At 43.6% G+C, this 22031-nt stretch overlaps 1 protein-coding gene across 1 annotated transcript in view; it reads right to left on the bottom strand.

The window, feature by feature from the left end:
* Nucleotides 1–16503, bottom strand: part of Akain1 (A-kinase anchor inhibitor 1) — a 51034-nt gene extending 34531 nt beyond the window's left edge. Inside the window, exon 1 of the mRNA XM_057758729.1 lies at nt 16128–16503. Within this exon, the coding sequence (XP_057614712.1) occupies nt 16128–16143 (16 nt within the window). The 5' untranslated portion in view covers nt 16144–16503. The remainder of the gene's footprint in view (nt 1–16127) is intronic.
* Nucleotides 16504–22031: the final 5528 nt, after the last annotated feature.

Genomic DNA, 22031 nt, shown 5'->3' with positions numbered 1-22031 from the left:
GACGCCATGGATCCGCCAGGGACCGATGCTGGGAATTTTACCTGGTAAGCCACTGCCACGTGGTGATACACAGATTAATAGAAATGGGTTAAATTAAGATGTAAAAATTAGCCAATAAGAAACTAAAGCTAGCCGGGCGGTGGTGGCGCACACCTTTAATCCCAGCACTCGGGAGGCAGAGGCAGGCGGATCTCTGTGAGTTCGAGACCAGCCTGGTCTACAAAAGCTAGTTCCAGGACAGGCTCCAAAAAAACCACAGAGAAACCCTGTCTCGAAAAAGCAAAAAAAAAAAAGGAAAGAAACTAAAGCTAATGGGACAAGCAGTGTTTTAATAAATATGGTTTCTGTATGATTATTTTGGTTCTGGGCAGCCAGGACAAATAAGCAGCCTTCCTTACATTAGCATATGTAATAACCTAGCATATATAATAACATTAATATTTATTTTCAAAGTGATGCATTACATACTCTATAAACAATAGGCATGCTGATTTAATTTTAGCACATAAATTGCTTCAAATTTAAGTCATATAATAAAAATTTAAGCCTTGAACCCAAAGGAAAGCTAATTCAATAATCTACTTACCTCGCTTCTTTCCTTCTGTATTTGAAATTTATAATAATATGCCATTCTGGAATATGAAACCAAGGCAACCAACCCTATTTCTCCATTTAGTCCAGATTACTGACTGAAAATACACCAAACACTGCTTGGATGGGAGTTGGGCAGGATATCTCTGGTGTAGTTGCCATGCATGTGGCCTGATTCTTTCACGCACTTTGATTCTGTCTCAGAGTCAACTCAGTGCTAAACAACCAACCAAAGACTATTGATCATAAGACAATACCTCTGTCAGGGCCAGAATGAGGAGGCAAATCAAATATGCCTGCTCCAATTAGAGAACCTCTCCTGCTCTATAAGACTGTGTCTCCTTCTTGAGGATGTCTTCATGGCCATTCAATGGTGTCAATGACCATTTCTTGGTGCTGGGCTGTGTCCGACTGGTAGAGTGCTTTTCTTACATGCACAAAACTCTGGGTTCAATCTCTAACATCCCTTATTCAAACATAGTACAATTCTTCAAAGGGCACATTGTGTACCTACACAGACATAATGGAAAAGGCTCTTTGCCATCAGCCCGTTTTCCCACCCCCCACCCTAGCATTCACAAATGGTGCTCAACTGTGCTAAGAGAGGCAACAGAAGAGGATTTGCTGGATCTCGCATCTCTTTCCATTCCCCCAGAATTACTCTCTCAAAGGGAATTGGGCCCAAGACAAATCAGTTGTCACTCAACAGAATTAAGCCATTTTTTTGTCAGTACCCAAAAAATCTGAGCCTGTTCCACCTTATGTAAAGGGCAGAGAGTTTGAGTTTATTTTGCCTCCTCAAAGTTGTTAACAACAAGTGTGGCTGCATACCTTGACACAGGGTGTGGTTATTTGGTGTTTTGGACATTAAGATGGCCCATAGGGGTAGATCCGTTCCACTCTGACCATAGGTCAGAGAACTCAAGCTTATTTCTGCTCCTTCTTTTGAAATAGAAGGTTTGACCTAGGAGTGGATGCCTTCAGGATGGTTGGTCTAGGGTGTGTTCACTGCCTAAACATCAGAGTGCTTAACTCAGGAAACAGTTGCTTGGTGTCTGAAGTGCTGGGGCAATTAACTGTTCTGATTGTCCTTTGCATCACGTTAAAAAAGTCTTTTGTCTTTATAACCCCCCCCCCGTATTATTGGGGTATAAAAGCGTATAGAAAAATAAACATAAAAAAATAAACTCAGAATTGAAGAATTCAGGCTTCAGTATTTGCTGAGTTACCCTCCTGTTACTATCCTGTGTCTCTGTGTTTCTTTTTTATCTCTCTTTCTCCTACCTGACATTTCTAATTAATCCTCACATCCCTACCCTGGAACATATGAACCCACCACAGTTAGGATTGTGGCAAAAGTCACCCCCAAAAAAAGGTGGCTCCTAACAATTCTTCCTTTGATCTCCCTTTACCTTCTTACCTCTAAACACAGAATTCTAACTTGTAATGTCCTTTATATTAACATTCCACTGTCCACTGCCTAGTAGACTGTAGGATTCACAGATGAGCAATTTACTACATAAATAGTGAAATTATCAAAGTGTGTGCCACCATACACTTAAAATACCACACACCACACACCGTCTTGGGCCTCCCTGATATTCTAGCTGAGTTACCACCACGGCAGCTATTTCCTTCCCTTCAGGACAGGCTCATGTGAGTTTTGCTAACAGTTCTGGCCCTTATAAGGCAGTTAGAACAGAGGTTATAATCTTGTCTTTTTGATCACTTCAGATACCTGCAACTACCGTTGGGCTCCGTGCATGAATGAAATGAATAGAAAGCGAATGGAGCTTTAAAGTCTGACTTCTTTGATATAAGTCCTTTTTTGGAGTAAAATAACTGCCATTTATTGACTTTTGTAGCACAGCTTCATCATCTGGTAAAATAATATATTCTGAGCTATGGAGAAGGAGTTCAGTCTAAACTCCAGGGTAGGTCATTGAGACCTCACTGATGACGCAGCAGAGAGTTTTATTATTTATGAAAATGTATAGTTCAGACAGAAAGGGCTGGATGTGATGATGCACATCCCTAATGGGATGCATTTGGATGGATTCCACAGTCAGAATGGTGCATCTCAGAGTTCAAGGTCAGCTTGATCTACATTGCAAGTTCTGGGGCTACATGATAGGACTTTGTCTAAAAGAGGAGGAAGGAGAGAAAGGCAGAGATTACCAAAGAATGTTAAAAATAAATACCACGGAGGCAAAAATATCTCTCCTCCAACACGAGATGTGGGTTACAAAGAGGTATCCTTTCTAACTACCAAACAGACCACCATTTCCTCCCAGGAAGCAATACGGACTCGAATCTGCGTTTATTTCTCGAGAAGCATAAGAACTATTGGTCTAAGTTGCGGGGGCGGGGGGAGGAGATTTTAAAGAGAATTGGAGAGATTGTTTCATTTTCATCTACTTATTTCAGCAAACAAATCAGCTGCAACCACAGTGGATGCAGGCGGCCTGGCAGCCACAGGTTAAAGGACGTTGTAGCTTGGCCTGTCCCTATCTAAAGTTACCCTTGCTTTACAGAGCCATGCAATGCGTCTGGCATGTGACAGGCTGTCCCACAAATGCGAGCTCCCTGCTTTGTGCTCATTTTCTCTTGCATTCATCTCCACAGTGAAAAGTCTCACCCGAGAAGGAAGAGGCTAAGCTCTGAATACGCTACAAATGATCGTTTAGAGCAGGAATGGAGATGGGGACACAACCATGTAGCAAGTAAATATTTCTAAACTTTGGTCCTCTCCAAACTCCTAGAGAGGGCTGTGTGGTTGCCTCACCAATAATACTGTAACACGACTAATGAATACCCAGAGACAAATATTGGGGTTCAAGCTGAAAGATCAGAGAAGTAAAGCAGTCAACCACTAGAGAGCTCTTACCTCTATGAAATCTTCAGACTGAAAAGAGAACAAGTTCCTGTCTCAATCTACTTTATATTTCTCTCTAGAGCTGGGATTAAAGGCATGCACCACCACCGCCCAGCCTCCATGACTAACTAGTGTGGCTGTTGGGATTAAAAGTGTGTGCCACCACTGCCGGGCTTGTATGGCAGACTGGTGCAGCTAGCTTCACACTCTGGTCTTCAGACAAGCTTTATTTGTTAGATCATAAACAAAATATCACTATATACTACTGTGGCTTTTTCTTCCTAAGAGCATTCACATCATGCCAAAGATGAGGTTCACTGAATAGCACCTAAGAATGTGTGAGCAGCTAGGGCACAAAGCCACAGGATGGGAAATGATTTCCCAAGCAAATCAATGGATACCAAGTGGGGAACAATACCTTGATGTAAAAGTTTGCCATAACTTGATGTGAAATATTAGAAACACGGGTATGGTGTTCACATCAGAACAGCCTCTTCCCTGTGCTGCTCAGTATTCTTAAGGATTCATCCCTGTACCTAAACCCAGTCAGCTTTTAAATTTAGACAAGATGAGAATTATTCAGATCAGCGAGATGGCCATCTGCTCGCAAGCATGCAGCTGCTAGCCTTTAAACAGCAGCTTTTCATGATTCATAACTTATTCATCCCAAGATGCACTCAGACATCTGCTTTGTCATCAACTCAGCTTGGTGAAGCATTCTGTTTTCAGGTTTCATAATCTCCACCCAGGTAAGTGAGCTTCCTTCCACAGAAAGAGTCCCCAAGACTGATAAAAATTCAACTCTAAAATAGCAGTGATGACAGCAACAGCTACTCCTTGATCTATTGTCCGTCCGTTTTACTAGCTTGTGTTGTTGGTGATGATCAGGCTCAACCTACTCCGTCAGTGTGCAGTCCATCTCCTTGTGCATGGAGCTTTTGGCTTCTTTCCTCTCTGTGTCCATAGAATATATAACAGCTTACTATGGATTCTGGCATCTGTGAAATGGCAGCAAGTTCATTCTTTCCGTGTCTGTTGTCTTGCCTCCCATATCTACCACCCCTTCTTCTAGTAGCCACTATCTTAATTCATATCAACATTGTTCTGCTTCCAACTATAACAGAGGCCAGGCGGTGGTGGCGCACGCCTTTAATCCCAGCACTCAGGAGGCAGAGGCAGGCGGATCTCTGGGAGTTCGAGGCCAGCCTGGTCTACAAGAGCTAGTTCTGGAATAGGCACCAAAGCTACAGAGAAACCCTGTCTCAAAAAACCAAAAACAAAACAAAACAAAAAAAAAACTATAACAGAGATATGCAATATTGTCATTTTGGGTCTGGCTCGTTTCACATTAAATGATGGCCCACTGCAATGACTCTATTTCCTTATTTAGTACGGAATAAATATCCACTATGTGCAACAAAATGCATTCTCTTCGGCCATCCTTCCGCTGATGAGCACCTAGGTTGTTCCTATATCATCTCTATTTTTAATAGTTGACACATTAACTTTATTTTTATCTTTGGAAAATACATATTATGGTATTTATTTATGAGAAAATAAACAAGACTAAATAATCTACCCAATGACATTAAGACAGAGATGGCTGAAGTGTATTGCTGAAAATCAGACACGTCTGTTCTCAAATTCAAACTTCGACAACAAGCAATGCAGCTTTCCATTGCAATTCTCATGGAGCAGCTGAAATGTCCTCATAATATCTGTAATGTCAGGACAATTACACTGTCCTACGCCATTCATCCTGAGTCTTGGAATGGCCCTGGGTTATGGGAATGCCCTGTGTACATTGATTGAATTGGTTTGCTCTGCTGAACAGCATAGACAGGCTCAGCCACCCAACTTCTCTCCCTTTTTGAGAGCAGCAGCTGGAGAGATGAGGAACCCAAGAAGGATGCAAAGACAGTCTTCTATGAGATCTGAAAGTAGATATCCTGTCTACTCAGAGAGTTCTAATATAGGGAAGACCCTCTCTGAAGAGAAGCAATTGTGCTGAGTAATGGCCAGGGAGATGACTCAGCAGGGAAAGTGCTTGCCACCAGGCTGATGATGTGAATCTGATCCTCAGAGTCATGGTAGAGGGAGAGAACGGAATACCCTGGTGTGTGTGAGCCTACACACATGTGCATGCACACACACTCAAATATACGAGTTCAAAAACATATTCAAACTACTGCTGTCTCCTGCCTACTCCATAACCACGCTGCAGAAGCAAACCAAGTGGACCCACGTTTGGGTCCTGGTTCTGCCATCTAAACTCCGGGCTTCTGGGTCTCACATTTGTCATCTGAAGTAAAGGAGAAGACAAAATCTTTAGCTCCATCTTTTAAGAAAGTAAGATATGGGGAGACAGCTGCGGGGCACTGAATGCTGATGGCAGCACACGGGGCGAACAACCAAGGCAAGAAATACTATGTCAGGGTTGTTTTAAAAAAAGAAAGTGTTAGCCGGGCGATGGTGGCGCATGCCTTTAATCCCAGCACTCGGGAGGCAGAGGCAGGCGGATCTCTGTGAGTTCGAGACCAGCCTGGTCTACAGAGCTAGTTCCAGGACAGGCTCCAAAGCCACAGAGAAACCCTGTCTCAAAAAACCAAAAAAAAAAAAAAAAAAAAAAAAAAAAAGAGTGTTCATGAAGACGAAAGCTAGAAATTACATATAAAATGCTAACATTTGTTTTGTGCAATGCTGATACTTATTTCCTTTGTTTTGGTTAGCTAAACTCATAGCAACTCAAGTTTCCAAATGATGAAATATAATTTAAGTGCTAATGGAGAAGTAGAAAGTGTGGTGATTACGGAGAAAAGGCATCTAGGCAGTTAGTAATTGACTTAACTCACCTTGAAGATAGTACATCAGATTAAAACAAAACCAATAATTCCCTGTGTCCAAGATGGCCACGCTGAATATGGAAAAGTCAGTTTAAAAGTAAAACGAAGCCAAGCATGGTACCGTGTACCTTCAATCCTGCCACTCAGGTGGGAGAATGAAACAGGATTTCAAATTTGAGACCCACCTGGGTTGTGTTGAGACTCTGCCCTATCCCCTCCCCCCCCACACACAAACAGTATGTAAAAGAATGAAAGATTGTAGTCAATTATTATCATTGGCCATGGTCCACCTGTAGAAAGCCTGAAAACAACGAATTAACAACTCTGTGACCACCACTCTAAAGGGAAACAGAGTTACATCCTCTGACCCTCTATGGCGTTTTGTCTACTAATCAACACATAACCTTGATTTGTGCTTTTCCTCAAGGACAGAGTTTTTGATACGTATGATCTATTCATGAACACTGAACCCACACAACAGCACTGCAGCATAGACATGGAATGGAGTTTCTGAAAATACATCTATAATCTTACAGACACCACATTGCATCTAAGTGGAATGTTCGAGGCCATGTAAACACTGATATCACCAGCCAAGAGTCCCGCGATGAGGAAAACACTCCAGTGTATAGCGGGAGAGTAAAAAGCTAGGAACGTCAACCTCAGCTAGTAATGGACATGTCAGGTGACCCAGCTCTTTCGCCATTTGCATATGCCTGGGCATTAATTTAGGAGTTACAGATAAATTTTAGTAAGTAGATCAATCTCCATAAATAATGAAAAGCCATGATCTTTTGCAACTACGAAATTAAAGAAACATGGACTCATTTCTTGTCAATGTGAGAGTTGGTTTACTTTAGTGGTCCAGCCCCTAGTATATAAGCAGTGCAAAATGGAGTTGATAGTTTTTTTTTAAATATATGTAATATTAAGGACACATAATGAGTATGGCTAAGTGGGTGGATCTTGGAGGAGTTGCAGCAGGAGTGAATATGATCAAAATACAATGTATTGTATGCAATTCTCAAAGAGCTAACTAAAATACTAAAATTTAAATTCAAGTTTAAAAGGAGAGAGAAGTGGGCCAGGGAGGCTCTGCAGCACTGAAAGCTTTTACAGAGTTCAGGGGAACTGATTCCCAGCACCTACATAGCAGCTTGTTTTCTATAACTGCAGTTCCAGGGGATCCAGTGCCCTCTCCTGAACTCCGTGGGCATACAAATAAGTGATGTACATATACAAGCTGTCCAAACACTCACCCATATAAAATAAAAGTAAATCAATATCAATCTTTTTTAAAATAGAGAAAAAAAACTTTTGAGGTGAGAAACCCCCCAAGTTTTGTGACAGGCGCTGCTGTCCTGGTGCTCAGTAGAGCCAGCATCAGCTAGAGTCAGAACAGAGGAGCGCTCACTATATCACACGATGGCCATACAACAACCCACCGTCACAGAGCAAAGCTTGCTTACTGCCAAGTGCATATGAGGTACTCGCTGAGATGAAACACATTGTGTATTGCAAACATCCCACCAAACTTTTACCGCTGAAATAGAAAGGTTTTTCCTAGTTTAATAATAGAATTAAACTAGAAATAAAAAAGGAAGAAGAAATTAGAGACTCCTCCCAAAACTGGAAATTAAGAAACACACTCCTAAATCAAGATTCTGAAAAAGAAATTGACGGACCAATTCTACTCAAACTGTCTACAAACTAGAAAGAATACCCATAAACCGAGCAGTAGCGGCTCACACCTTTAATCCCAGCACCTGGAAGACAAAGACAGGTGGTTTCTGTGAGTTTGAGTTTCAGGGTTAACAAAGTGAGTTTCAGGGCTTCGGGACAGCCAAAGATACACAGAGAACCCTGTCGAAGAAGAAGAAGAAGAAGAAGAAGAAGAAGAAGAAGAAGAAGAAGAAGAAGAAGAAGAAGAAGAAGAAGAAGAAGAAGAAGAAGAAGAAGAAGAAGAAGAAGGCGGCCTATAAAAAAGTAAATCAAGCACTGAGACAATGGGGATGTTCTATCGGGAACTCACCAAGGCCAGCTGGCCCAGGTCTGAAAAAGCATGGGATAAAACCGGACTCGCTGAACATAGCAGACAATGAGGACTACTGAGAACTCAAGAACAATATCAATGGGTTTTTGATCCTACTGTACGTACTGGCTTTGTGGGAGCCTAGGCAGTTTGGATGCTCACCTTACTAGACCTGGATGGAGGTGGGTGGTCCTTGGACCTCCCACAGGGCAGGGAACCCTGATTGCTCTTTGGGCTGAGGAGGGAGGGAGACTTGATCAGGGGAGGGGGAGGGAAACGGGAGGCGGTGGCAGGCAAGAGGCAGAAATCTTTAAGAAATAAATAAATAAATAAGGAAAAAATGGCTGGACAAAAAAAAAATAAATAAATAAGTAAATCAAGGACGTGAACCATCATCCCTATGGAGGAATCATAAACACCAACAAAACACTGGAGAAGACATGAGGGATGGAAAGACGCACAACACATGGGGAATATTATTCAATCACCAAAAAACAATGAAATCTGTCGCTTGCAGGAAAATTGATGAGATTGGAAGATGCTAACTTTAAGTAAAATGAGACAGACACAGGAAGAAAGCAACATACATCCTCTCTCCGACGCAGAAGCTTAAGGACTCGCTGTAAACAGAGAATAAAATCGTGATGACTGAGGGCTGTGAAGGATGGAAGGTCGGATACTGAGAATCACAGCCCAGCTGAAAAGGTGGCCTTGGCTCCAGGGCTCCACAGCACAGTGGGGCTGGCTGTAGCTCACACGGACCTACTGCGCATCTTTCCAGGAAGAGAGGAACTCATGCTCCAAACCTATGAAAGTCAGAGGGAGGCAGAATTGCTGGCTTCCCTGGAGTGACCAGAGCATCCTGCAGACACAAGCTGAAGTAACATTCCACGCCCCACAGACACACTCAGCTACAATATGTTAACCAAAAAGAGCAAAATGGGTGAGAGGATTTTCCAATGCACCCAGGCTGCCCTGGAACTTCCTATGATCTGACAAACTCTAGCCCCTCCAGGTGCAAAATTATAGGTTTACCACCACAATTGGATAAACAACTTTTAAAAGCAACTGAAAATAGAGCAGAGGCATAAAATTATAAAACTTGTGAGAAAAAAAAATCTTGAAGACTTTGAGTTAGGCAAAAGTTCTTAGATATGCCATAAAATATAGCCTATTAAAATCCATAAACCCCTCTAATATTAAAAAATTAGTTTGAAAACAGTGTTGAAAGAATGAAAAACTCAGCCATCATCTATCATCTATATCTGAGAACAGCTTGTACAAAAAAATTCCCAAGCCCAACATGAAGAATGCAAACACTCTCGTATAAAAATTACAAGATATCAGAGGCAGGCGGATCTCTATGAGTTCGAGACCAGCCTGGTCTACAAGAGCTAGTTCCAGGACAGGCTCCAAAACCACAGAGAAACCCTGTCTCGAAAAATCAAAAAAAAAAAAAAATTACAAAATATTTAAACAGATGCATCAAGAAAGTAGACACTTGGCAAACAAGCTCTTGAAAAGATGATACACGAACAGGGGGCAAAAATGGCTCAGCAGCAAAAGAGGCTGGTCACAGAGTCCGGCAACCTGAGGTCGATCCCCAGAACCCACATGGTAAAAGGAGAAAACCAATAAAACTTAGTCCTGAAATTTATCTTCTGACTTTCATTTGTGTGCACGTGTGCACATACACACACATGCACATGTATACACACACGTACACACATACATAATACATACATACACACATGCATGTGCTCACACACACACTAAAAAATAAATAAAAACAAAAAAAAATATTTGAAAGGTCCACAATCATCAGTCTTCGGGGAGATGTAAATTGAATCATGCTGAACACTATTTCACATCTATTAGAATGGCGAGGACGAGGAGAATGGAAATTTCTCATGGATTGATGGTGGCCTTGAAATCAAACTAGTTTTCAAGAGAACAGCTGAGGTTTAACTTCCTATAAGCCCCATCATTCACAACCTGGTATATTTGCCTCAAACAAATTAAATATAGGACACAAACACATGTGAATATTTAATACAACCTTATTCGTTACTGCCTTAAACTGGATATAGCCTAAATGTCTTTCAGTTGGGGAAGCAGAAGCCATATATCCCAACACCAGGGGTCTCCCATAGATCCTTCATAATGGAACTGGTGTGGAGTTGGTTGTTTTTTACTCTTTACTCTTTGGATGGCCAGCCACACAGCTCCCAAATAAATTACATGGAGGCTTATTTTTTCTTATGAGTGCCCAGTCTTAGCTTGGCTTGTTTATAACCAGCTTTCTTAACTTTAAATTATGCCATCTACCTTTTGCCTCTGGGCTTTTCTCTTTCTCTATTTCTCTATATCTTTTCTTTCCTTCTTATTCAAAGTCTGGCTGTGTGACTGGGTTGCTGTCCCCTGCAACCCTCTTTTTCTCCTTTTTTCATTCATTGATCTCCTTTTGCTCTTTTTCTCCTTCTATTGATTCTCTCTGCCTGCCAGCCCCACCCATCCTTTCTCCTGCCTCACTATTGGCCGTTCAACTTTTAATTAGACCTATCAGGTATTTTAGACAGGCAAAGTAACACAGCTTCACAGAGTTAAACAAATGCAACATAAAAGAATGCAACACATCTTTGCATCATTAAAACAAATGATCCACCGCATAAACAAACATCTTGAAATAATATTCCACAGCACTGGTGTCATTCATGAAGGCACACCTCCCATGTTCTGCCATATGAAATCACAGTAAGAAGGTGACTGTCCACAGGAGATCTGCCATACTTTGGTCTTAGACTCCCCAGCCTCTGAATTTGTAGGGAATGAACTTCCATCTTTTATAAGCCATACGATCTGTGGTTTTTGTTGGTGTGGCTAATTGGAATCAATGTGTTCCAATTATAGGACATTCTGAACAATGTAAATGGTGAGGGATAGAAAACAGATCTGTGATAAACTCAGGGAAAAATGGGGATGGTGCTGACTGGGAAGGGAAACAAGAGAAGAAGATTTTAGTGTGTTGAAGGTATTCTGTGGCAATTACATGAGTCTATGCATATTTTTAAACTCATTCAACCATATGCAAAAATCAAATGTAGTGTATATTAATTTTAAAGTAATGAATATGTTTCTAAAAGACTATAGTAACAGAAAAGAATTCATAAGGCTGGCAGATTATAAACCTGACAGTTAAGACAGTGTGCTATATAATTTATTCATCACTTTATTTAAATTGATAGATTTATATGCATGTATAAAGGCTATAACTACCTTGTAATAAATATTTTTTTAAATATACTTGGCCGCTGTCTGTAGAAATACTGTGTTTGTTAAATGTTCTCCAAACGCAGCTTAGATGTCAGGGTCTGCCTAACTAATTGCTTGCAATTACACTATTTTATGTCCTTATGAAATCTTCATTATTATACCTTACCTCATTTGTGTGCAAGAGAAAAGATATTTTTGTTGGCACAGGATCCAACTTGAATCAGATCCAAATAAGTGCAGCCTATATGAAGCCCATCCACAAGAGAGGTGAGTTAATTCCTGAAGTGTATGGTACCCGCTGGCAGAAGCAGCGTCACCCAGAGATGAAAGGAACTTCTCTGCTCACTCCCATCCTCATTTCTACTTCTACTGTGTGTGTGCGTGTGTGTGTGTGTGTGTGTCAAAACAACACGACAGTGAAGAGACATGAATTTGTGAGTGTACCTTCTTTTTCCATCCTGGGACTAAGCCAAGAAATACATTCTGCTGACCTTTTGCCAACTTTAACACAATTGGCTAGTGGTCTCTCTTTCTTCTTCCACTTTGCCTTTGTCTATAAATAGACAAGAACACTGTGATACCTGCTATGGGATAATCTTTTGTACACTGTGAAGATGTGTCTTTGCCAAGGTGCCTTCTGATTGGCTTAATAAAGAGAAATGGTCATTCGCTAGACAAAGAGGTTTAGGCAGGAGAGTCATACAGAGAGAAATCTTGGAAGAAGAAGGGCATAGTCACCAACCGGGTGGAAAAGAAGCAGCACAGTCTTTACAAAGGTATCTGAACCACGTGAAAAAACATAGATGAAAAGATATGGGTTATATGAACTAGTTAAAAACAAGCCTGGGTTGGTTGGTATGTAAAATAAATTTTTAAATTTAATTTTAAAAAGTCAGCTATTGGCCAAGCTTTTATAATTAAGAAGCCTCTGTGTGGCTTTTGGGGAGCTGGAAGGTGGGACAGAAAAATCCTCCTACAAGATACCACTACTCCAAACACCTGAGACACTGCGTGGAAGTCCAGAAATCATACAGTACTTCCCCACTTCCTAAACAGTAGCTATTGCTATGCCCACAGATGGGTGATGTGGGTCAGTTTAGCATCCCAAATGGAAAAAAAAGTCTGTTTCCATATTGGTGCATAGGCAGCATCTCCCTTCAGGCCTGGTCATTCACACTTGGGAAGTTTTTCACACTGCTTTGGAAATATTTTTTCCTTCAGTTAGAAGAGACAGTAACAGAATGAATGGGGAAAGAAACACAAGGCCTCTTTTACCCATGTGACACATGGCTTAACCTCTGTTTGAGGGTGTTCTGTCAGTCCCAGCAGAGAAATCGATATGCCTTGCTGCTCATTCACTCACTGGCTTTGGGTAACTGCCATACAAGGCACGAGAAATGAGTAACCGACTTCAGGTCTTTAAAAAATATTAGTAGGGCTGGCGAGATGGCTCAGGGGTTAAGAGCATTGCCTGCTCTTCCAAAGGTCCTGAGTTCAATTCCCGGCAACCACATGGTGGCTCACAACCATCTGTAATGAGATCTGGTGCCCTCTTCTGGCCTGCAGGCATACACACAGACAGAATATTGTATACTTAATAAATAAATATTTAGAAAAAAAAATATTAGTAGTCATGGCCCCTACTTTGGAGAATTTTAAAATTAGTTTACACAACTTAATTAAATCCTCCTAAGTTACAATGTTTATTAATCATGTAAGAGAAAGGAAATATGTGGAATTTATTTTTCTGTTCTAGTCAAACTGAGGAAAAGTGCTCAAGGCTCTTGCCCAACCAAAACCTTATTTCTTCCAATGCATAGATACCAAGATATGAAAATGTACATGTGGTTCACAGCGAATGGCAAGCGTAACTTCTAACTACGTCACACGGAGCTCCGTCCTGGTGCTTCCCCATCCCGCTGCATTGCTAGCCTGAAAGTGGCTTCGCTTTTCCCCTTTGCGTGTGAGGTAGGCAGAGAGAGAGTCAAGCCTGCAGAAACAAGGCCAGAGCTAGAACCCAGGGCGCCTGTTTACTTCTGTGAAAATCCAGTAAGAACACAATACACACTAGACCAATTTTAGGATTGGCTGCTTGCTAATTTTTGAGTAATCATAGTTAGTGAGTCTCCTTTGCATATTAGCTTAGCTAGGAGGAGTGTGATGGGAAACATTCTCCTTAACTCAGAGGAAAAAAAAAATGTGTAGAGTCCCAGTCTACCGTGATTTGGAAGAATAACAAACCAATAGTGAAGTTTTAATGGCATTCAGAAATCACTTACTCTTCTGTTTTCCTTCCAGAATGATGGAACCACAGGGTTCGGAAGTGATGGGCAGGAAGCACAACGGCGATAAGATATTCTTAGCTCCCAAATGCTTGTACTTTTCAAGAAAACCTCAAAATTGGGGCAAGGGGAGACACGAGGAACATTTCACACGTTTCTGCACCTGTCCTATTCAGGCCAGTTTCTGAATTTTTTTGGCAGATATGAATCATCACTTTCCTCCACAGCGATCAACAGAAACTATAAATTTTGAAAGTTAAACGGGAAGGCCAGCTCCTTCTCAAATCGTGAGTTACTTGAACCCAGACTGCCCCTCCAGAAAGGGTCTGCCATTCATTACCCTGCCCCCACCCCTTCATTTGTGAGGAAATGTCTAGATAGCATCCTATCCATAGCCATAGCACTGAAATACAACTCAGCCTCCACCTCTGTAGCTGGGGGGGGGGGGGGGGGAGTAACCCCTCAGGAGGAAAGATTCCAAAGACTTGGTGAAATAGGCAGAGGCTTCAGCTCAGCCTGGCAAGACTGTCTTCCAAAGACTTGGTGAAATAGGCAGACAGCTTCAGCTCAGCCTGGCAAGACTGTCTGGAATCAACCTCCATGGAAGTGGTAAAGCTAGGTGTATTGACTTTGCACGGTGCCTGAAGTCACAGGGAGATGCCAGCAAGGAAGCTAAGTGTTTTCTGAGGTTGGAAATGGAAACCCAAGCTGCTTTCCAACTCACTGACCCTGGACTGCCTGTCTGTCCCTCACATACCCAACCTCCACTGCACTCCCCTTGAGTTACCTGCTTTGGGAAGGAGAAGGACTCTTGGCCATTCCTCTAAAGCAGGGGGTTCTCAACCTTCCTAATGCTGCGACCCTTTTAATACAGTTCCTCATGTTGTGGTGGCCCCGACCATAAAATTATTCTTGTTGCTACTTCATAGCTGTAGTTTTGCTACTGTTATGAACCGTAATGTAAATATCTGGTATTCAGGAGATCTAATATGGGACCCTTGTGACAGGGTCCTGTGAACTCCCCCAAGGAGGGTCGCGACCCACAGGTTGAGAGCTGCTGCTCTCCAACACTACCTGGGGTAACTTGGAGCTAACATAGACTGGAGCCTGCCGGCTGAGCTAGCCTCCTGAGGACATGCGGTGGAGGGTCGTCAACAGATGGACAACTTCCTCTTGTTTTATTTCAGCGATCATTTTTTAGAGCCAAATCAAATTCCTTCCTTTTAGAAATGCTTTATTTTTCTTCTCCAGTGTCTTGTTCCTTGCCCAGGACATATTCAAACCTGTTTCTCAAATTAAAGACACCTAACGAATCTATAGAGAGCCAACCCCTGTGTGTTTCCGGCTGCCTGTTGTTCACTGCCCTTAAATACAAGTACAGCCTTAAAAATAAAATAAATAAAAAAGAAGGAGAGAGGAGGGCCAGGGGAGAGGGAAAGGAGAGGAAAGGTTAGAAAGGGGAAAGATAAAAAATAAAAACACAGGCAGACAGACAGAGGAACTTTAGATCTAAAAATGTCAACTCTGACTGTGGTCCACGTTTCAGCTTTCCCTTGGATTCCCTCATTCTGCCCCTCGCCTCTCCTGCTCCACACACACACACATCAACCTCAGATAAATCTGACTCCTGGTCAACTTGTAGCCTCTAGCAGCAGCAAAAGGACCAAGGTCCTTCTCCACCTGCCCCCAAAAGGCACTGCAAGAGCCGCTGGCGCCGCAGTAGCCGCCGCCTCCTGCTGCAGTCCGGACAGAGTTTCAGATCGAAACCCTGAGAGCTAGCGCTCCTCGGCCGCTCGCCCCGCTGCCCTGGCTCCGACCTCTTTCTCGAGAGGCCCGGAGGAAGCAGGTCACTTTGCCACCTCTGAGGCTGGAGTGGAGCAGCCGCGACGGAGACTCCCACCGAAGGAGTCCGAAGCCGAGTACCCTTCGCCCAACTCCCCGCCCACACGTCCGCGGGGCAGGTCCGGTGCTGCTGGCGAGAGGGGTCACTTGCCAAGGTGCTGGGTGCTCACTGGGGTGCGGGGATTCAGGCGGGATGGTGAGGAGGAGAGGCTAGGGGTTGCCAGGGAATAGATGGGGCGGGTAGGGAGAGGGGCGACCAGGTGCTCTTCAACCCCTGGCCACCGCAACTCCGACGCGCGCCGTCTTAAAGGCCTTTCCTTTCCCTGGGCGCTCGCCTCCCGCCCCGCTCCCCGCCTAGACGTCTGAGGGAAAAGAAGGTGTAAGAGTACCTGGAGCGAATACCATGACTTCCCTCAGCCGCTACGCTGGGTTCAGAGAAGTGGGCCAGCCAGAGGGCGGGAGCCGCCCGGGGACGGGGATCCACGCGCGAACCGGTGCAGGCGGGCGCGCGGGCCGCGGGCGGGCGGGACGGTCAGAACCTCGGACAGCTCCCCGCGCGCGGTCCCGGGCTGTGGCTCAGCGCTGGGCGCGCGCTGCCTCCACAATGCACCGCTGCGCAGCCGGCGGGAGGAGGAGACCCAAGCCGGCTCAGCTCATCCTTGGTCCCCGAGTCAGCTCGGCGTTCTGCCGCTGAGGGAGCAGGGCGCTTCTACGGCTTTCATCCGAACAGGAAGGACGGAAGGGGAAGCCAGAGAGAAAGGTAATTGCCCGGTTTCCCGACAGGGGCACGACTAATTGCTTCTAATTACCTGCTGTCACTCATCCCCAGGGATGCCGGGCTGACATTTAAGATTAGTTTGCCCCTTTCTCCACATCGCACCGGAGTTTACTCCAGAGGCTAACTAAATCTGAGTTCTCGGAGTCTGACTGGCTCTGAACAGAAGGAGGGACCGCCAAGTTAACCCATCTTTGGTGTTCGCGACTTCTCTGGCTGTCCCAGGCCTCTCCAAATGTCAGCAAGAGAGCCAAAGGAGAAAACCAGGATGACTGCAGAGTGCGTGAGGAGGGCGCCACTAATGAGCCCTGCTCCCGGGTGACAGCTCCGTCAACTCCCATAAATTGCAGGTTCTCAAGGTCATAGCCTATAGCCTCGGGAGGAAATGGCGACAGCCAGGGCAAAGGAAAGGTACAGATTAGACAGGTCTCGTACAAACTCAAACTTCCGCAGAACCAACATATCCCTGAGATTGATTACAAACCCAAACGCTTGCCCAGAATTAGCTCAGTTGGTATCTGCTCCCTTTCTTCACACCTGGCTCCACCCTACAAATACCAGGACGTACCGGCTGGTCAGTGCAGCTTCTTAATCCATTACTCACTAGAAAATATCTGTTCTCCAGTTAACATCTGTGCGATGTGGGCAACCCACGTTAGATGTCACCAGCTTGCAGCAGGTGCATGCGGGTTCTGATGCCAGAGTCAAACCACGAAGGATCCTCTTGCCTTGGCTTTTATCCTCCATGTCTGCCGCTGAGTGAGGTTGCCCAAGCACAAAGGCCGTCAGAGCAGTCTCCGGAGTTCTTTGAGCATTCTTTACCTTTCTCTGGATTCTGAACACACAGTATTAACAATTTGGTTGGAGCCATGGGTAGCTTCAACACCATACAGCCAGAACCACTCTTGGCGCCTGGTTCCATACAAGCTGAAACAGATGGGGACTGCCTCAAGACAGCTGGTGGGCAGGATAAATGATAGGCACGAAGGGATGGAGTCCTCTCATACCCCAAAGTTACACTCACACCCGAGGCCAAAGATTCTTGGCCTCTCTTGTTTCAGCACCGCGGTGCCACCTCAATACCTTCACCATTTACTCACTGTGTGACCTTGGATACATCACCCAACTTGTCTTATCTGTGCTATAAGGATGAAGGCAGCTGGAAGGTTTGCTGTGCAAACTCTCTGAAATACGGATTGTGAGCTGAGTTTAAGAAAAAATAAGGGCGCCGGGCGGTGGTGGCGCACGCCTTTAATCCCAGCACTTGGGAGGCAGAGGCAGGTGGATCTCTGTGAGTTCGAGACCAGCCTGGTCTACAAGAGCTAGTTCCAGGACAGGCTCCAAAACCACAGAGAAACCCTGTCTCGAAAAAACCAAAAAAAAAAAAAAAAAAAAGAAAAGAAAAAATAAGGGAGCCAGGTGTGGGGGTACGTGATTTTAATCCCAGCACTTGGGAGGCAAGCAGATCTCGTGACTCCAGGACAGCCAGAGCTACACAGTGAGACCCCGTCTAATAAAGAGAGGGGAGGGGAGAGAGAGAGATAGGAAAAAGTATGACCCAATTAAACTCATTCCAGAAATCACTGACACCCTGGGAGAACATTATGCCCTGTGGAAAACAAATTAATAGATCGGTACCTCATGGATGCTAATGTGCCCGTGAGTCCCATGGGGATCGCGTTAAACTGCAGGCCGTGAGTCAGTAGGCTACTGTAGATCCTGAGAGTCTTCATTTCTCATCAGTTTCAGGTAATGTCCATTCGGCAGGGCCTTGTGCTATCCTCTAGTAGCCAGGTGGCAGGCATATCAGCATTTTTTTTTTTAAAAAAAAAAGTACTTACACCTCCCCCAAACCAAAACTTATCTTTTTAAGCATTAAACAGAAAAGGAACAAACGCCCACAGAATGCGAGACTAGACAGTAGCCATTATAGCAGGGGGGTTTAAATCATAATAAATAAATAGAAGCATGTCTGAAGATGGATCCATGTGTTCTCTTTTTCATGAGCCCAAAGTGGCAATTATATGGAATACGATTTAACAGAAACCAGAACAGCAGATCAATGCTAAACAATGATTCTCAGCCCATCTTCTTCCGTAAGAGTTACAGACCCTGTCCTTTCCTGAATCACTCCTCATTGCCCTCCCCCAACCAAACACCACACTGCTACGGAGCTAGAGGACAGACAGTATTGAAAAGTTGCTGCACCCCAATAAGCCTCTCTACTGAAGCAATAATCCGTCCGAATCAGACCAAATAAGGCAGAATTAGAAAAGGCCCAGGTTTAGTGGATACAAACGCTCCTGGATGACTTTCCAGCCCCTCAGAGAGGAGACAGGAAAGGAAGACCAGAAAACGACCTTTGTTCTCTGGGGGCAGTTTAAATACCCTGTGGGAGTGGTCCTGAGCATCTGTGGGAGGGGCCATCCTTTGACGGGCTTTTTCAGGGGCGGAGTCTTACTGAGGCAGCTCCGGGGAAGGGGGCTTGGGCTTTTTGGATAGATGGATGCCAGGGGCTGGAGTAAAGCCTTGACCCAGACAAGTATGTTTTCAGTCTAAGTGTGTGTGTGTGTGTGTGCGTGTGTGTGTGTGTGTGCGTGTGTGTGTGTGTGTGTGTGCAAAATTTTACTTCTACTGAGGATCATTTCAGGGCCTCACACATTGCCAGCAGTGGCTCTACTGCCAAAATATAATTGCAGCTCCTGTATATAGTTTAGTCACAACAATTAGTATTTTTCCTTAAAAGCCCAAGTTACTTCAGTGATGCTTTGGTTTCTCTCAAAGATTTCAGTTGAACATCTCACCCAACATTATGTCTAATTTGCACAATGCTCAGAATAATTCTGCTGATTTAATTTCCTTATTCTGACATAGCTTCTAGATTTTAATATCTTCACATCTTGATATAAATGATATATTTAATAAGTGAATACCTAGTATGATGGTTTTTCCCTTTAATTCTACCATAATATGAGCCAGAGTCCTTGACAGATCGTTTGCCCAGACTTACCCCACATCTGAAGCTTGAGTTCTTGGTGTCTTTTCCCTCTGCCTCTGTTTGAACACCTCCATGCATGGCAGCTCACTCTACTCAGACGGCCATTCTACCCACGAGGGACCCATTGCTACCATCTACCATACTCTGACTTTCACAGTCATTTCTGCTCAGTAATGGAAGCAGCAATAAAATGTAAGACAGGAAACAAGCGATAATGGATGCCCAACTTTCAATTCCAGCACTGAGTCCGTCACACTGGGCACTCTCCCTTCCAGGGGTGCTTGGCAAGGCTCGGGAAGGGCTAGAAGGCACATGTAGAGGATGATCACCTCACCAAGGTGATTGGGGACTTGGGAGAGTTTTTGGCTTATAATACACATGGAAACATTATTAAGTAAGAAGAAGAATACTTGGGATACACAAATGCAGAATAATAGATTCTGGAAAAAGTTCACCACAGGCCACTTGGAGCTGTACTTGTTGGGTTTCTCCAGACCTTCCTTTATCACGCTCTTCTTCTACTGTGCACTAGAGCTTTGACAAGTAGAAAATGTTGCAAGTCCTTTCCAGAGCACACCCAGGCCCCCAACATATGTGGAGCAATGTGGTTCCAGACAAACCCTGATTCTTCTCACGCAATACTCATTTTAAATACATTATCCAACCAACTAGACTTTAAAATAATTGTTCACCTCTGGAAACTATTGATGTAGATTGAAAAGAGGCATTTTCATTATGAGAAATTAAGCCATAGTTCTTTCCAAAATATCTGAGCATACCAGTTTTGAATTATTAGAGAAATAAAATGCTGGAAATGAACAGCATCCTTCCTCTCCTAAAAGTCACTTGAAGCTGTTGAGTTGGCCCGAAGGAAGGACAGGGGGTGATTAAAAGCACAATGAAAGGGAATGCGTATGTGCTACTGAGACACAGGAATAAGAACTGAAGGAAGAAGGCACAGAAAACTAATTGTTATACTTTCTGGTCTGTAAAGACATAAGAACACTAAAGCAAAACGACACTGCAAAAAGAAAGACAGCATCAGAGAACAATAAAGGGGAAGAGATGAGATGGAATAAAGGAAAATCATGACATTAGGAAATATTAAGGCATTTTTCAGGCTTGAAGGATGCAGAGTAATGCCTTTGCAGGTTTACATTTATGAGCCAGTTTATGAGTCCTGTGAGACACTTTAAAATGTGAACTCATCATAGCTTCTGAAAGGGAACCAACAGCGAAACCTTCATATTGAAGAAATTATATTGGAAGAGTTAAAGTTTTACATTGTGCTCACAGAAAATGAATAATTTCCTGGAGAACATCCACTTCATTGAAAACCCTTTTCCCTTGTCAGTGACCTATAAGCCCATACTCATTTCTGTAGGTAAAATACTCCCGAAAGCAAAACTGTCTATTCCACTAGATAACATGGATGGAAAATGAGACAGTACAGGAAGACCGACTTCCTGGAAAGTGAAACCGCATTCAAGCCATGGATGAAAAATGATACAGCAAGAATGGTATGGGTATTCCAGGACAGGCTCCAAAGCCACAGAGAAACCCTGTCTCGAAAAACCAAAAAAAAAAAAAAAAAAAAAAAAAATGGTATGGGTGGAGTGGTCAGAGAGCCCCGAGCTCACTTAGGGTTGGGTTTTTTAGTAGCAAAGGTGGGGGTGAGGGATTTCTAAGGTTCAGAACTCCTGGTTGGCTGACATTTGACTAGAGGTGTCCTGGTGAAAAGCAATGGGTGTGTGCTGGCAGGTGATCCTGTCTACAACGGTTGGAACGTTAGGAATTTCCGTTGGATGGTCTGTTCCTGGGTGGTGTCTGGGTGGTCTCAGTTTGTGGTCTTTATCAACCAGGTATTGCCTTTGGTAAACCACTGAGACTCGAACCTCTATTGAGCTTCTCGTGGCTGGGTCCTTCATTTAGCTCTTTTTTTCTTGTTTTTTTTTTTTTGTTTTTTTTTTTTTCGAGACAGGGCTTCTCTATAGCTTTGGTGCCTGTTCGTGAACTTGCTCTGTAGACCAGGCTGGCCTCGAACTCACAGAGATCTGCCTGCCTCTGCCTCCTGAGTGCTGAGACTAAAGGCGTGTACCACCACCACCCACCTTGATTAGCTATCTTAAGGATGAAGCACCCAACTGACAATATTCAACTCATCTTCAAAAACTGAGTTGACCTTATAAATTTTTTCACTAAATTCTGAGCATATGAATCTATTTTTAACTAGGTTCTACAATCAGTCATGTTCAAAGGGACAGTGGAAACGGTAACAAAGAAAAATGGAGGGAGACAAAGAGAAAGAAATAGAACAGCAATGAAGAGAAAAAATGAAAACAACAAATGCAAGAAATACTTTCCTAAACAAAAGGAGAAATGCGGCAAAGAAAAAATGATAGTCTTTCTATTTTCTTGGACTTTTTGTTTCTTGAGACAGGCTGTCACTATGTAGCCTGGTATAGTATCCAGGAGCTGACTACGTAGACCAGACCGGCTTCAAACTCACAGAGGTCCACC

The sequence above is a fragment of the Chionomys nivalis genome, chromosome 26 (genome assembly GCF_950005125.1).
Source record: "Chionomys nivalis chromosome 26, mChiNiv1.1, whole genome shotgun sequence".
Taxonomy (NCBI): Eukaryota; Metazoa; Chordata; class Mammalia; order Rodentia; family Cricetidae; genus Chionomys; species Chionomys nivalis.
Note: the sequence above shows the minus strand (reverse complement) of the source record. Positions and strands in the feature narration are given on the sequence as shown.